General features: G+C 37.6%; 1 protein-coding gene across 4 annotated transcripts in view; it reads left to right on the forward strand.

The window, feature by feature from the left end:
- Positions 1–3,035: 3,035 nt before the first annotated feature.
- RC3H1 (ring finger and CCCH-type domains 1) overlaps positions 3,036–17,786 on the forward strand; it is a 58,744-nt gene continuing 43,993 nt past the window's right edge. For all 4 annotated transcript variants that reach the window (XM_021711306.1, XM_008055916.2, XM_021711307.1 and 1 more), the window contains exons 1-4: positions 3,036–3,543; positions 15,023–15,143; positions 15,944–16,183; positions 16,974–17,149. In XM_021711306.1, the coding sequence (XP_021566981.1) occupies positions 3,313–3,543; positions 15,023–15,143; positions 15,944–16,183; positions 16,974–17,149 (768 nt within the window). In that variant the 5' untranslated portion in view covers positions 3,036–3,312. The remainder of the gene's footprint in view (positions 3,544–15,022; positions 15,144–15,943; positions 16,184–16,973; positions 17,150–17,786) is intronic.

The following is a 17,786-nucleotide window of genomic DNA, read 5'->3' on the forward strand; positions in this document are numbered from 1 at the left end:
TTTTTAAAAATTATTTCCTGTAGAGATGAGGTCTTACTATGTTGCCCAGGCTGGTCTCGAACTCCTGGGCTCAAACAGTCCTCTCGCCTTGGCCTCCCAAAGTACTGGAATTACAGGCGAGAGCCACAGTGCCCAGCTTCCGTATCTTTTACAGTATCTGTAAAATGGAATAACAGTAGTACCCATCCTTTATAGGTGTACTCTCTGTGAGTCATTTAGTATCGTGCATGGCACAAAGTTGCATAAATAGTAAAAATAATAATACACAATAAAATACTTAGAGTTTGTACTCTTTGGTGTCTATGTAACATTTAAGGGAATAGGTACTTTTTTAAATCTTTATCATTAGTTAACAAATTCTAAGTTCTCCACAGGCAATAACAGGAAAAGGTAAGGAGCCTGTAGCTATTTTGCAAAGATTAACACAGGATTAGAGTCTTCATAGGCATTAGCATAAACTGTCAGGCCAATCTATAGAAAAGTTCATATGGATGATGCTGTCTCAGCTTAATCAACTTCAGCAAATATTTTCTGACTAATCTCCAGCTCTCCTTCTGAATATTATGTCTTCTAAACATTCACCTTTTGGAGCATTCCTTTTTTTTTTTTTTTTTTTTTTGAGTTGGAAATTTTGTCGCCCAGTCTAGAGTGCAGGGGGCACGCTCACAGCCACCATAGCCTTAACGTGCTGGGCTCAAGTGATCCTTCAGCCTCAGCCTTCCAAGTAGCTGGAACTACAGGCATGCGCCACCACGCCTGGCTAATTTTTTTATTTATTGTAGAAATAAGGTCTCACCAAGTTGCCCAAGCTGGTCTCGAACCTGTGGGTTCAGGCAGTCCTCTCATCTCAGCCTCCCAAAGTGCTGGGATTATAGGCGTGAGCCATCACGTCCAGCCATATTTTGGAGCGTTCTACACTCCCGAGCACAATTGTAGTATGATTAGATACTGTATTTTCTTCTTTTAGAGACCAGATGACCATCTCAATATATTAAGTAGTACTAACGTATATAAACCTACTTGTAGCTACTTATAATCTATTTGTGGGTGAATTTTATTAAAAGGAATGCTTGCCTGGTAGCTGGCTCACATCTGTATTCCCAGCACTTTGGGAGTCCAAGGCGAGAGGATTGCTGGAGGCCAAGGTTCTAGACAAGCCTGGGCAGCTTTGCAAGACCTTGTCTCGACAATAAATCAAAAAATTAGCCAGGGGTGGTTGTGCCTGTAGTTCCAGCTACTTTGAAGGCTGAGGCAGAAGGATCACCTGAGCCCAGCAGGTAGAGGCTGTGGTGGCCGAGAGTGTGCCACTGCATTCCAGCCTGGGTGACAGTGAGACCCCAACTTCAAAACAAAGCGGAGTAAGACCCTGACTCAAAAAACCAAAAACAAAAATATTTTATTATAGAAATTAAAATGTAAGCACTTTCTTAATTTATTATTTTGTTATTGTGAGAGCCATTTGAACACTCATGCAGATAACTTTAAGTCGTGAGCGTGAAATTAATTTGAGAACTGTCTACTAAGTAAGCCATTAAATTTTTTTCATTATTCATTTTTATTTCAGTGTCCATTTTTGTTATCTGGTATCACAGTGCCAAAACTCAAAGTTAACTGCATGAAGGCAGATATTGCAACTATGTTGTTTTACTGTTTGCTCCATAATTCAAAGTGTCTGGCACATAATTATATGTGCAAATATTTGTTGAATGAATGGATAAAATTTTTAGCATATCTGTTGGAAACTGTTCTCTCATCAATAATGGGTTTACATTCAAGGTTGAGTTATTTCAATAAAATAAGAATTAAATGCAATACTTGAAGAATAAGATGTATAGATACGGCCGGGCTTGGTGTCTCAGCCTGTAATCCTAGCACTTTGGGAGGCCAAGGTGAGTGGATTACCTGAGCCTGCAGGTTCAAGACACACCTGGGCAACTTGACAAGACCTCATCTCTACAATAAACCAAAAAATCAGCCGGGTGTGGTAGCGCGCACCTGTAGTTCCAGCTACTTGGAAGGCTGAGGCAGAAGGATCTCTGGAGCCCAGCAGGTTGAGGCTGCGGTGGCCGGGAACAGCCATTGCACTCCAGTCTGGGTGACAGAGTGAGACTCCAACTCAAAAAAAAAAAAAAAAAGATGTATAGATACTTTACTTTTCTATCTAACTATAGCTTAAACAATTTTTTTTTCTTTGTAAACAGATTACTAAGCATAATTAAGCCCTTTAAAACATGTAAGACTATGGTACTTTATTGTTCTGGCCATCAATCCTCATTTTTAAAAACTACCGTAATAGTAAATATAGTAGGTATCGTTTAAGATGTGCTAGAAGTTTCAGGTTGGGTTATGCATTTAAAGAAAACTTCTGATAGACACAGGTGATGAGTTTTGTGGTTTGGCTTTATCTTCCACCAAAAATAGAAGGTAAACAGTAAAATTTGATTATATATGGGTTTTGGTTAATTTAATTGATCTCTTATTCTTAAATTTGGAAATCTGAAAAATCTTTTGAAGTAAATATCTTAACTACGATGTCTAAAACACACTACATCAAATAAGTGTAGGCCCCATGAGGAGCTTAAAAGAGCTACTTACCAGTATATACAACTCTTAAGAGCATCTTAAACTTTACACAACCCAGTTTCTTTTTATCTCATTACTCCCACCAAATTTGATGATAAAGTATTTTAAGATAGTTTTTATTTTAGGCCATTTACAAAGAAAAACTATTGAAGTATAACATACAAAAAAGTGCACGTAAGTGAAGAACTCTATAAATTTTCACAAATGAACCAACCCATGTAAATGATATCTGAATCAGGAAACAGAATATTACTAGTCCCTAAGAAGGTTAGTTTTTTAAAATTTTTTTTAAAGAGTTCAGAGACTTAAATAAACTTTAGAGACTTAGGTCGTAGCTCTCACTTTATTACTAACTTTAAGTGTCACCTCATCTTCCTGGGGACTACTCCTCATGTCTAAAATAAGAGAATAGGACTAGGTGTTTTGTTATGGCTCTGCCTTGGCTATACTTCTGTAAAAGTGGGGAAAGATGGATTACTGTAATACAAATGTGGCATAAAAGTTTGTAGAGTAAGACTGGACTGATGATACTTTCTCAACATTTAATTGAAAAGGAAGACACTCAATTTTTTTCTTTGTTTTCCAGGTTATATTTCACACTATGTGCTGACTGTATCTACAGAAGATATTTAAAAAAAAAAAACTTTTCAAAATTTTTGATTCCAGTGGAATCTTTGCTTTAGATTTGTGTGTGTGTGTGTATGTTCGTGAATTATAACTCCAGAAGCAATGCCTGTACAAGCCCCACAATGGACGGATTTCCTCTCCTGCCCAATTTGTACTCAGACTTTTGACGAAACAATTCGAAAGCCCATCAGTTTGGGCTGTGGCCATACTGTCTGCAAGATGTGCCTGAATAAACTCCACCGCAAGGCTTGCCCATTTGACCAGACCACTATCAATACAGACATTGAGCTCCTGCCCGTGAACTCAGCATTGCTGCAGCTAGTAGGTGCTCAGGTAAGATGGGTGACTTACTACTTTTAAATGTGTATGTGTTTTCCTAAGAGAAATCTATTGAATTAAAATTATATAGCATTGCCTTCTATTTAAATAGGTATAATTCTGTTCTGTACTGTGCAAATCCTTTATTTCAGTATGCTAGACTTACTGTATTAATCCAGTGTTTCTCAGTCATAGTACAGTAACATCCATTTAATCTTGTTGTCAGACTTTCAATAATCCTAGCTATTCAGATCACCGGAGAAACCTAAGGTAAGTCCTAAGGACTTTGTAACACTGAAAACATTACTGTTCATAAAACCATCACACCTTACTCAATAGGAAACTGCTTCAGGCACTTTTACTTAGACATTAACTGAAATGAAAGATGAGAAAGGTGGCAGAAACTATAGAGCACAACTTTTGGTAGCCGTTTTTTAAGAGTATGGCAAATATCCCTAGGTACCTAAAGATGAAAATCTGGTAATTCTGAAAGTAACACAGGTAAAGTTTTATGTCAGTATTCTCAAATTAGAGATTAACATCCTCAGACATTTTCATAAAGCCAAGGTCGGCAGGTTCTTGAGTGCTAGATTCAATTTATTTAGATAATTCCTCACTATTAATTTGCATAATGTTAAGTCTAAAGTTTCATATATTTATCATAAATCATTTTCTGAATAATATAATGGAAATTTGGATATTTTCAAGATTAATTTTCCTATGGATTGCTAAAGCACAGGGGAAGTTGATAGCATATGTTGGAAATACAGAGAGCTGTTCTAGAATGACTTGCTTTAAAAAGAAAACTTACTTTGTTTATAAGTCTATCTTGATGTCACCAACAGCACTACAAAATATTTGTCAAAAGGAAAAGTGCAGTTGGTTTTTTAAAAAATTTTCTTTCTGTACTTAATTTTTCATTTTATAATCATTTTCTATTTTTATTTTGAAAGTCTTTGTATGACATTTTGGAAACATTTATAAAATAGACTCACTGGGGATAACAATTTTTGAAATACTGCATTTTTAAAATTTTTTTATTTTAAAATTGTGGGGAACAATTTAGGGTTAGGTATACAAATATTCATTGTGCAGGTACCCTTGATGAGGTGTGCCTCCCCTTCCCCAGGCAGTTTCCCACTACTGCCAACCCCACTTCCCCGCCCCCGCAGTTTCTCATTACTGTCATTCCTTTTCTTATAGTATTACACTAGTTCAGGGTCCACTTATGAGTGAGAACATGTGATACTCAGTTGTTTGTTTCTGTGAATGATCACTCAGTATAATAGACTCTTAGTCCATCCCGGTTGCTGCGAAGTTCATGATTTGTTCTTCTTTATGGTTGCGTAATATTCCATTGTGTATATGTACCACATTTTTCTTATCCAGTCCTCTTTTGATGGGCAGCATGGTTGGTTCCATGTTACTGCTATTGTGAACAATGCAGTGATAAACATACGTGTGCAGGTATCTTTTTATAGAGTGATTTGAGTTCTTCTGGGTATATTCCCATGGAGGATTGCAGGGTTATATGGAAGGTTGATTTTTAGAACTTTTAGGAATTGCCACACTGTTTTTCACAGAGACTGTACTAGTTTACACTCCCACCAACAGTGTAGAAATGTTCCCTTTTCCCCACATCCTCTCCAGCATCTGTTATTTTTTGAGTTATTGATGATGGCCATCCTGAATGGAGTTAGGTGGTATCTCACTGTAGTTTTAGTTTGCATTTCTTTGCTCACTAGTGAGGCTGAGCATTTTTTCGTGTATCTGTTGGTTTCTCGTATGTCTTATTTTAAGAAGTGTCTATTCATATCTTTTGCCCACTTTGTAATGGGGCAAATATAATTTGTTTTTTTTCTTTTTGGCACATTTGAGTTCCTTACAGATTCTAGATGTTAGACCTTTGTCAGACTTGCAGTTGGCAAATATTTTTCCCCAGTCTGTGAGCTGTCTCCCTGCTCTCTTGATGGTTTCTTTGGCTTTGCAGAAGCTTGTCAGTTTGATGAGGTCCCACTGGTCTATCTTATCTCTTATGGCATGGGCACTTGGGGTTTTGCTCAGGAATTGGTTGCAGTTTCAATTTCCATAAGAGTCTCTCCTGCATCTTCTAAGGTTCTTATAGTTTGAGGTTTTATTGATCCATTTAGAGTACATTTTTGTGTATGGGGATAGGTAGAGGTCTTGTTTCAATTTTCTGCATGTGGTCAGCTAGTTTTCACAGCACCATTTACTGAATAGTTTCTACTCTCCCCAGTGGTTGGTGGTGGAGGCTTTGTCGAAGATGAGTTGGTTGAGAAATGAGATTTTGTTTCTGGAATCTCAATTCTATTCCGTTGATCTATAGGCCTCTTCTTGTACCAATACCAGACTGTTTTGATTATTATAGTTTTTTTTTTTTTTTTTTGAGTTGGAGTCTCACTCTGTTGCCCAGACTGGAGTGCAGTGGCCGCTCCCAGCCACCGCAGCCTCGACCTGCTGGGCTCTGCTCCAGCGATCCTTCAGCCTCAGTCTTCCAAGTAGCTAGAACTACAGGTGCGCGCTACTACGCCCAGCGAATTTTTTTATTTATTGTAGAGATGAGGTCTCACCATGTTGCCCAGGTGGGTCTCGCACCCATGGGCTCAGGCAATCCACTCACCTCAGCCTCCTAAGGTGTGGGATTACAGGCTGAGCCACTGAGCCCAGCTGATTATTGTAGCTTTATAATAAAGTTTAAAGTCTGGGAGTGTGATATCTCCTGCTTTGTTTTTTGTTTTGTTTTGTTTTTGCTGAGGATTGTTTTGGCTATTTGTGATCATTTATGTTTCCATATGAATTCCTGTATTGTTGTGTCTAGGTCTGAGAAGAATGCTACTAGTAATTTGATGGGTATTGCATTACATCTGTAGAATGCCTTAGGTAGAGTGGACATCTTAACAATGTTGGCTCTTCCATTCCATGAGCATGGAATATTTTTCCTCTTGTTTGTGTCATCTTTGATTTCTTTGAGCAGTGTTTTGTAGTTTTCATTGTAAAAGTCCTTCACATTTGTGGTTAGGAAGATGCCAAGGTATTTCTTTTTGTGGCTGTTGTGAATGGAATTGTGTTTTTTATTTGGGTTTCTGTTTGTTTATTATCGGTATATACAAATGCGATTGTCTTTTGCACATTTATTTTATACCCTGAGACTTTGCCAAAGTCCTTTATTAGTGCAAGGAAGTTTCTGACAGATTCTCTTGGTTTTTCAAGGTATAGAATCATGTCATCTGCAGAGAGGGAAAACTTGATTTCCTCTTTTCTCATTTGGATACCCCTGATCGTCTTCTCTTCTCTGAATGTTCTAGCTAGAACTTCCAAAACTGTGTTGAACAGGAGGGGTGAGAGTGGGCATCCTTGTCTTGTTCCAGTTTTCAAGGAGAATTGGTTCCAATTTCTGCCTGTTTAGCAGTATGGTGGCTATGGGTTTTTCATAGATGGCTCTTACTATTTTGAGGTATGTTCCATCTGTGCCTAGATGTTTGAGGGTTTTTATCAAGAATGAGTACTGGATTTTATCAAAAGCTTTTTCTGTGTCTAATGATATAATTATGTGATTTTTGTTTTTACGTCTGTTGATGTATTTAATTATGTTTATGGTCTTAGGAATGTTGAACCAGGGATGAAGCCTACTTGGTCATGGTGGATGATTTTTGATATGTGTTGTTGAATCTGGTTTGCTAGGATCTTGTTGAGAATTTTAGTATCTGTGTTCATCAAGGATATTGGCCTGTAGTTCTCTTTCTTTGTTGGATCTTTGCCTGGCTTAGGTATCAGTGTGATGTTAGCTTCATAAAATGATTTGGGAAGAGTTCCATCTTTCTCAATTGCCTGGAATACTTTCAATAGAATTGGTATCAGTTCCTCCTTGTATGTTTTGTAGAATTCTGCTGGAAAGCCATCTGGTCCAAAGGGTTTTTTTTGTAGGTAGTTTTCTTATGCCATAGTCAATTTCCTGAATTGTTATTGGTCTATTTAGGGTCTCGATTTCTTCTTGTTTCAAGCTGGGGAGGTTGTGTGATATCAGAAATTCCTCCATTTCCTTTAGGTTTTCAAGTTTGTTTCCATATAGTAGTCTCTGATAATCTTTTGTATTTCTTCAGGGTCAGTTGTAACTTCAGAAACTTTGTGTTTCTGATTGAGTTTATTAGGGCTTTTCTCTTTTTTTCTTGGTCAGTCTAGCTAAGGGACCATCAATCTTGTTTATCCTTTCAAAGAACCAGCTTTTTGTTTCTTTTTTTTTTTTTTTTTTGTCTTATATGTCCTAAATTTGGGCTTTTAAAGTTTGCCGAGATGCTGCTTTATGATAGCTGGTGCTACTATGTTTGGTACATATATGTTTAGAATGGATATTTCTTGGGATGACTTGAACCTTTTATCTTTATATAGTAACCTTCTATATCTTTTTCAATTTTTGATAGCTTGAAGGGTATATTGTCTGATATTAAGCTCACAACTCCTGCTTTCTTTTGTATTGTGTTTGCCTGAAATTTTCCTTCCCATCCTCTTACTTTGAGTCTGTGAGTGTCCTTTCCAGTGAGCTGAGTCTCTTGGAAACTATATGTTGTTGCCTCGTGATATTTTATCCATTTTGCCATTCTATGTCTTTTCAGTGGTGTATTTAGTCCATTCACATTCAGGCTAATTATTGAAATGTGAGCGCTTATCCCTGTCATGAGGTTCTTACAGAGTTGATATTGTTCCTGTTTGATGTCTTTCTTTTGATTTTGGGGTTGATTCGTGTGTGTTTTCAATCTTTTTCCTGCACCCTTGTGAAGAATGTTGTTCTTTTTTTTCCTTTCTTCTGTGTTTAATACTTTCTTAAGTGTTTCTTGTAGAGCTGGTCTAAAAGCAGCATAAATTCTTAGGAACTGAATGTCTGGGAAAGATTTTAATTTCCCCTCACTGGTGAAGTTTGGCTTAGCTGGGTAGGTTATTCTTGGTTGAAATTGTTTATCTTTGAGAACTTTGAAGATTGGGCTCCAGAATCTCCTAATCTGATGTGTTTCTGTAGATAAATCTGCTGCTATTCTAATTGGTCTTTCCTGGTAGGTAGTCTGACCTTTTTCTCTTGCTGTCTTTAGGATTTTTTCCTTTATACCTGCTTTGTTTAGGTGAATTACTATGTGTCTAGGATTTGGTCTTCTCATTTGTTTTCTCACAAGGGTTCTTGGAATCTCGTGTGTTTGAATGGTTGCATCACTGATGAGATGAAGGACGTTTTCTTGAATAATTGCATTGAATGTTTGTTCCAAGGGAGGTGTCTCTCTTTCTGCCTCATAATGTCCGATTACTGTTAGGTTCAGCCTCTTGAAATAATCGCTTGTTTCTTGAAGGTTTTGTTCTGTCTTTTTAGGCTTCTTTTCTATATTTTTGACAGTTTGAGTTCTATATTTGGGTCCTCAGACTCCGAGATTCTTCTGCTTGGCCAATTCTGCTTTCCATGCTTATCAATTTATTATTTATTTCATTCACAGTATTCTTTACTGCTGTTGTCTCGTTATCAACTCCTTCTTATTTTCCTTTTGTCTCTCCTCAATTCTTTTTATTCTCTCTGTTAATGTCTTGATATCTGAGTTTGTAGTTTGAGACCAGTCATTCTAGGGGCTCTTCATTGTTTGTGTTCCGAAGTCTGTTTTCTCAGTGTCTGACCTCCCAGGGGTCTGTGTGAGACCCATATTCTTCTTTTGGATTTTCTTCATTTGTGTAGATTTTCCTCCCTTGTGCCTTTTTCCCCTGCTTTTCTTTAATTTTGTTGTTCAGGATTGGCGGGGTTGCTTTTACTTTTGTTTGCTCAGTGTCCTGTTCTTCCTTATGTAGATCCTCTGGCTTTGTTCATTTCTGAAGCTGGACTGTGGGTTGGGGGCTATACTTTTTCAGTTTTGAGGTTTAATTGAGGTGGGGGAGCTGTGATTCAAAATCTATCTGCAGATTCCAGTATCCACCAACAGGTGTATGGGCCCCCTGAACCCACTTCCCACTGCCTTACGTTCTGCCATGCAGTGAGGGTATAGTTTGCTCCCTGGAAGCAAAATGAGGTAAGAAAAAGGAAAATCATGGAAAAAGGAATGAGGGAGGAGGGCAAGAGGAAGGTGGAAAGAGAGAAGAGTAAGAGGGAAAACAGACACATGTACCAGCTATCAAATGAAAAGAGACACAAAGACAGAAAAAATAAAAGAAAACTAAAACAGATCATCAAACAGACACACAATCCAACAAAAACCTGCCCATTGATGTACTCTGCCCATATACAAACAGGAACTCTAAATCAGTAAAATAGCAGAAACAAAGCAAGTATGTTATCAAAAGCAGAAAGAAAGAGAGAAAAAACTAAAACAAAAATGAGCAAAACAAACAGACAAAAATTAAAAACAAGGAACCAAACTGGCTCTGTCATTCCTGTAAGTGCAGCATCCTTTCAGCTTGGGTCAGATGCCCGGGCCTACTTTGGAAGGAGAGTGGATCAGATCTGGACTCACCCGGTTTGTTGCCTTTTGAGTCTGCCACTGAGATCTGACCTATTGTGTCCTATCCAGCATAGGGGAGGGGCTTCTGTCTCTCCCAGTTTGATGAGATTACCTTAGGTCCCAAGTTGGAGGCAGGGTGGAGCCTGGCAGGGCAGTGCAGATCTCTGCCTTGTCCTTAGATCCCAAGTAGGAGGCTGGGCGGAGCTGGGCGGGGTAGTACGGGTCTCTGCCTGGTCCTGGAACAGAGAAAATGGCTGCAGTTGGCATCTCCTCACTGGGCATGGGGCACCTCTTCGGCTTTCCCCAATCCTCTCTCTCCATTGATCAGATTCCGGGTTCCAGCGACTGCGCTCATTGTCCTGTGGTTCAGCCCAGCCAGGGGCCAGGGCTCTGCAGGAATCACCGCTGCAAGTATGGTGGTGGCTAGTGGCTAGGACTGCAGAGAGTTGTCATACTGCATCTTAGTAGCAAATAACCAAGACTTATTTTTTTTCCAGAAAAGTTTCACTTACAATAACATCAAAAGGAACAAAATACTTAGGAATAAATTTGACAAAGGCTTGTACACTGAAAACTACAAAACATTGCTGAAAGAAATTAAGCATAAATAAATAAATGTCATTTGTTCATGAATTTGCAAATTTAATATTATTAAGATGATAATATAACCTAAAGCAATCTAAAGATTCAGTACAAGCCCTATCAAAATCTCAATGGTGTTTTTGGAAGGAATAGAAAATCCCATTCAAAATTTTTAAACAATTGCAAGAGACCCCAATAGCCAAAACGATCTTGAAAAATCAGGCCGGGCTCGGTGGCCCAGCCTGTAATCCCATGCCTTTGGGAGGCTGAGGTGAGTGGATACTCTGAGCCCGCGGGTTCGAGACCCGCCTGGGCAACTTGGTGAGACCTCATCTCTACAATAAATCAAACATTAGCCAGGTGTGGTAGCGCACGCCTGTAGTTCCAGCTACTTAGAAGGCTGAGACGGAAGGATCACTGGAGCCCAGCAGGCGAGGCTGCGGTGGTTGGGAGCGGCCACTGCACTCCAGTCTGGGCAACAGAGTGAGACTCCAAGTCAACAACAAAAAAAAAGTAAAATCAGAAAAAAGTTGAAGAACTCATACTTAATTTCAAAACGACAAAACTGCTGTAATCAAGAAAGAGTGGTACAGGCATATAGATCAATGGACTAAGATAGCCTAGAAGTAAACCTGCACATACATGGTCAAACGATTTTTAACAAGATTGCCAAGACTTCAAAAAAGAAAAGGTTGGTCTTTTTAACAAATGGTGCTGGGAAAATTGGATAGCCACATGCAAAATAATAAAATCAGTTTGTACCATAATTTTAACTCTTTGAAGAAAATCTTCATGACCTTGCATTTGATTACTTAAATATGACACCAAAAAGAACAGTTTAAAAAATATAAAAGATAAATTGCAACTTATCAAAAATAGAAACTATTGTGCATTTTAAGACATAGAGTATAAGAAATTGTGTATCTGATAAGAATCAATGAAATAGCACCTTACACCCAACCCACTAAGATGACGGCTATCAAAAAATAGAAAAACGTAAGGAATTGGTGAGAATATGAAGATATTGGAACTCTAATGCACTGTTGATGGGAAGGTCAAATGGTGTAGTCACTATGGAAAATAGTATGGCAGGTCCTTAAAAAATTAAAAATAGAATTATCATATGACCCAGCAGTTTCACTATTAGATGTTTATCTCAAAGGATTGAAAACAGGGTCTCAAAGAGATACTTGTATACCCATACTCATAACAACGTTATTCACAATAGCCAGGGTAGAAGCTATCCATATGTCCATTCATAACACAATGTGACATGGATAATAAAATGTGGCATAGCATATAATAAAATGGAATATTGTTCAGACATAAGAGGGAATAGAATTCTGATACACGATACAACATGGGCAAATCCTGAAAGGATTATGCTAAGTGATATAAACCAGACACAAATTACACTTATATGAAAGAGCTTGAATAGGCAAATTTATAGCGACAGAAAATAGAAGAGAGGTTATCAGGGTCTGAGGGGAAGAGGAAGTGATTGTTTAATGGGTATAGTGGTGTTATTTGGGATAACAAAAAAGTTCTGGGAGTAAATAGTGGTGATGGTTGCAAAATTGTGAACATAATGTATTATATACCTAAAAATGGTTAAAATGGTGAATTTTGTATTATGTATATTTTGTCACAATAGAAAAATTAAATTAAAAATGCAATCACCAAGTGAGATTTGTACTAGGAATGCAAGGTTGACATAACATCTGAAAATCAGTTAATGTCATATGCCATATCAACAGAATTTTTCTTAATGCACACACATGATCGTCTCAATAGACACAGAAAATACATTTGGAAGCCAGCTATGCTCACCAGCACAATTAGCAAAGACATTTGGCAAATCCAACACCCTTTCATGATAAACGCAAAAAACTAGGAGTAGAAGGAAACGTCTTCAACATAATAAAGGGCATGTTTGAAAAATTCACAGCTAACATCATACTGAATGATTGAGAGACTAGATACCTTGCCTATAAGATCAGGAACAAGTCAACGATTTCTATTTAACATAGTACAGGAGATTCCAACCTGGGCAATTGGGTAAGAAAATAAAATCAAAGACATTCAGATAAGAATGAAAGAAGTAAAACTACCTCTATTCACAGATGACATGATCTTGTGTATAGAAAATCTTAAGGAATTCATGAAGGAAAACCTATTAGAAGCAAAAAACTAGTAAGGCAAGGTTGTGGGATATAAGACCAATATATAAATATCAATTGTATTTCTATACACTAGCAACAAATGATCTGAGAATAGAAATCTATTTCATCAACAATGGAATCAAAAAGAATAAAATAGGCCGGGTGTGGTGACTCATGCCTATAATCCCAGCACTTTGGGAGGCAGAGGCGAGAGGATTTCCTGAGCCTGCAGGTTCGAGATCAGCCTGGGCAACATGGCGAGACCTTATCTCTACAATAATTCAAAATATTAGCCAGGCATGGAGGCGCACACCTGTAGTTTCAGCTACTTGCAAGGCTTGAGGCAGAAGGATTGCCCAAACCCAACAGATCGAGGCTGCGGTGGCCATGAGCATGCCACTGCACTCCAGCCTGGGTGACAGAGTGAGACTCCAACTCAAAAAAAAAAAAAAAAATCATTGTTAAACTTAGGAAGACCTAAATGGACATTTACTCAGATTAACTATTCAAAATGGATAAAAGGCTAAATGTAAGAGCTAAAACTACAAAATTCTTAGAAGAAAATATAGGCATGAGTCTTCATGACCATGGAGTAGGTAGTTTTTTTTTCTTTTTTACATATAGCACCAAAAGCATGAAGAAAAAAAAAATTGAACACTTTCAAAATTAAAAACTATGTTTCACAGACTACTAACAACATAAAAGACCAACCCACAGAATGGGAGACAATATTATAAAATCTTATATTTCATAAATGACATATCTAGAATATGTAATAAACTCTTACAGCTCTGATAAAAAAGACAAGTAAACCAATTAGAAACGGACAGAGATGAACAGATAAGTCATCAAATAAGGTATACAAATGGCAAATGAAAAGTTGCTCAGCAACTAAAGCATTGACAACACCAAATGCTGACAAGGATGTGTAGCAACAAAAACTTTCATTTTTTGCTGGTGGAAATGAAAATTGAAGTAGCAACTTTGAAAGATATGAGACTGGGCATGGTGCCTTACATCTGTAACTCAAGCACTTTGGGGGCCTGAGGCAGGAGGATCACTTAAAGCCAGTAGTTTGAGATCAGCCTGGGCAGCATAGAGAAACATCATCTCTACAAAATAATTTTTTTAATGAGCTAGGTGATGCTGGGCATGGTTGTTCACACCAATAATCTCAGCACTTTGGGAGGCCGAGGCGGAAGGATAGCTTGAGGCCAGGAGTACAAGACCAACCTGAGTAAGACCTTGTCTTCACAAAAAATTTAAAAATTGCTTTAGTCCAGAAGTTGGAGGCTGCAATGATCCATTATCATGCTAGTGCAACCAGCCTAGACAACAGAGTGAGACCCTGACTCAAAAAATAAATTTAAAATTAGCCAGTAGCCCTAGCTACTTGGAAGGCTGAAGCAGGAGGATTGCTTGAGCTCAGGAGTTGGAGATTGCAGTGAGCTATGATTGTACCACTACACTCCAGCCTGGGTGGCAGAGTGAGACCCTGGCTTTAAAAAAATAATAAATGAAGAGAAGGGAGGGAGGGAGTTTGGTACTTTCTTTATAAGCTTAACGTAGGTATTTACCCATCTGATGTGAAAACACAGAAACCCTCATTACTATTTAAAAGAGCTTTATTCATGATTTACAAAAAACAGAAACAATTGTCTTTTAGTACATAAGTAAATAAACAATGACATATCCATTTAGTGGGATGTTGTATAAAATGAAATAAGAAATAACCGTCAAGTCACAAAAAGACATCTGTAAATCTCAGATGTATATTGCTAAGTGAAAATGTCATTTTGAAAAGGTCACACACCATATGATTTCAATTATTGATGCTCTCTTGTTTTGTTTTTTGAGTTGGAGTCTTCATCACTTAGGCTGGAGCACAGTGGCACAGTCACAGTTCACCACAGCCTCGACCTCCTGGGCTCAGGTGATCCTTCTTTCTCAGCCTCCCTAGTAGCTAGGACTACAGGCACATGTCACTGAATATACTAAAAACCATTGAATTGTATACTTTACAATTGTATATTTGTATACTCTAAACCAGTCAATTGTATGGTAGGTGGATTATATCTTAATAAGACTGCTACAGAAACAAAACAATGCAAAGATGTGTATATAGGAAAGGTCTTTTGAAAGAATTTAGTACATTTAGTGAGAGTTTTGATGTTGCCAAAGTTAGTTATTAGGGCATAAATTCTATTCAATAAAACATTAGTTTAATTAATGAATAAATGCTGTAACAGATCTTTTGATCTCTAGGTCCCTGAGCAGCAGCCCATTACTTTGTGTAGTGGGGTTGAAGATACAAAGCACTATGAGGAAGCCAAGAAATGTGTAGAAGAATTAGCATTGTACTTGAAACCACTCAGCAGTGCTAGAGGTAAATTTGGTTTTGTTTTTTAACAAGTAAATTTACCTGTTAATGCCCAACACATAATCCTGTGTAGAAAAGAAGTCCTGCTAGAGATAAATTTGATGTGATTATCCAGGCTAAGCAAGTGTCTATTAAAGAAACTTCTGTTACCATAAAAATTGTGGTCTAGAAGTGAATGTTAATGAAATTATTTTTTTATAAACCAAACTCACTTCATACTAAATAATATCATTATAAACTATAACAAATAAAATAGTGAATTTGGAGTTTATATGATGATGGAAACATTTGAATGATTACAGAAGAAAGTATCACTGTACTAGTTTCAGAACAGCTTTCTATCATTTGACAACTCTGAATGGTCTGTCTTCTATCCAGTTTTAGGTCATGTGCTATAGTGGGTACAATAAAAATGGAAGTTATCATTACTTCTCAAAAAGGGCTTGCTATTACAAAAGCAAGATTAACCATCATGGATTAATATGCCAGAACTGTTATAACATCAAGATTGGCATCTTAAACTATGATTAATATTGTCTGGCCTTTTTTCCTCTGTGATTAAGATGAATAATGGTATAATGTCATAATGAGTGCTAAATGTGCATGAGACAACTCATGTATACATTTGTATACTTTTAAAATACTAGCCAGGCTTTACTTGTGTGGTTTTATTTATTGTTTATTTTAAATATTACAGTAGAACCCAGAACTATTCACAAGTCAGTCAGTCCACCAGAGAATATGCTCCTGGACTGTAAAATTGCATATTGCAAAGCTAGAGATAACTTCTTTACTCTCTTTTAAAGGCGTGGGTCTGAATAGCACTACTCAGAGTGTTCTAAGTCGCCCAATGCAGAGGAAGCTTGTGACTCTGGTCCACTGTCAACTAGTAGAAGAAGAAGGCAGGATTCGTGCCATGAGGGCAGCTCGGTCTTTGGGTGAAAGAACAGTTACAGAGCTCATTCTCCAGCACCAGAATCCTCAGCAACTCTCTTCCAATCTCTGGGCAGCAGTCAGGGCTAGGGGCTGCCAGTTCCTTGGACCAGGTATATAATTGGGGTCTGGTGTTTATTCTACTAGTAATTCTGAAAGTATGACATAAGAATTAGAAGTGATGTACTAAGGCTAGTTCTTTGCAGTATTCTGTTGTTATCAAGTAACATCTGACTTAACAATCATGGCTTGAGTCATTTCATGTAAGTCATTTTTTAGGGAACTTAAAATTTTTCTCTTAATGCCAAACATTTATTCTTTTTTTTTTTTCCTTTTTTCACAGCTGTGATAGGAAATGTATTCATTTTGATAGATGTTTTTCTTCTTTTTATTTTTTTTCTTTTAAGGCAAGATCTTAACTCTGTTGCCCAGGCTGGAGTGCAGTGGCACGATCACAGCTCACCACAGCCTCAACCTCCTGGACTCAGGCAATCCTCAGCCTCCAGCTGGGACTACAGGCGTACACCACAATACCCTACTCCACTTTTTGATTATTTGTAGAGAGACAAAGTCTCACTGTGCTGTCTAAGCTTGTCTCAAACTTCTGGGCTGAAGCAGTCCTCCTGCCTTGGCCTCCCAAAGTGCTGGGATTATAGACATGAGCCACTTTGTGTGGCCAGAAGTTTTTCTTAAATGTATTAATCATTTATTTTGCTTTCTTAATAAAATATATAGAATATAATACAAAATTGCCCACAAAATGGTATAAAAGTATAGTTCCGTGTATGTCTTATTTTGTTGACCATTAATTGAGTGATAGCTGCAAAAATTACTAAATTTTGCCCTTCTAATAAATGAGTTTATCTTATTTCTTAATGAATTTTGGTTTTGCCTAACTTCTAGCAATGCAAGAGGAAGCTCTAAAGCTGGTTCTGCTGGCCTTAGAAGATGGTTCTGCCTTGTCAAGAAAAGTATTGGTTCTCTTTGTGGTGCAAAGGTTGGAGCCACGGTTTCCTCAGGCCTCTAAAACTAGCATTGGGCATGTTGTACAACTCCTTTATAGAGCCTCCTGCTTCAAGGTATGAACCTACATCAAAGTTCAGCTTGAAAGGAAACATTGTTTTTCCCCCAAACTTGAGTTTAATAAAGTTGTTTATATCTTTTCAGAAAATTTCAGCAAGTTTTATTTTTTTTCTTAAGGAACGTAGATGGTGTCCTATTATACTTAAATCCTGTTGTGTTGAATTTCATGTGTTAGATATTGAACAACATGATCAAAGCATGTTTATAGATTTTTGTGTTTGAAGTGACTGTGTCAGTTTCTCACCAAGATTATATGCAGAATTGTTCTGAAGAGAGAGTCATGGAAGCACAAATAAGTTTTATTTGGAGATTTTTTCCTGGTGTAATTTCTCACATGTAATAATGGGGTTCCATTTGCTTTTTGGCTTATATAGTAATGCTGGACATTCTCTTCTAGCCCACATGGAATCAGCACTGCCTCAAATATGGTTGCTCACTGTGTGTCATTTACTGTCCATCCTATTTTTTTAACTTCTTAAAATTAAGGCTTCTTGATTCTGACACAATTTATAACCAGTACTTGAAAAACCTACCTCTTAAAAATTGTTAGCCGGACTTGGTGGCTCAGCCTGGAATCCCACGCTTTGGGAGGCTGAGGTGAGTGAATTGCCTGAGCCCGCGGGTTCGAGACCC

The sequence above is a fragment of the Carlito syrichta genome, unplaced genomic scaffold (assembly GCF_000164805.1).
Source record: "Carlito syrichta isolate Samal-C Ts95f unplaced genomic scaffold, Tarsius_syrichta-2.0.1 Scaffold302029, whole genome shotgun sequence".
Classification (NCBI taxonomy): Eukaryota; Metazoa; Chordata; class Mammalia; order Primates; family Tarsiidae; genus Carlito; species Carlito syrichta.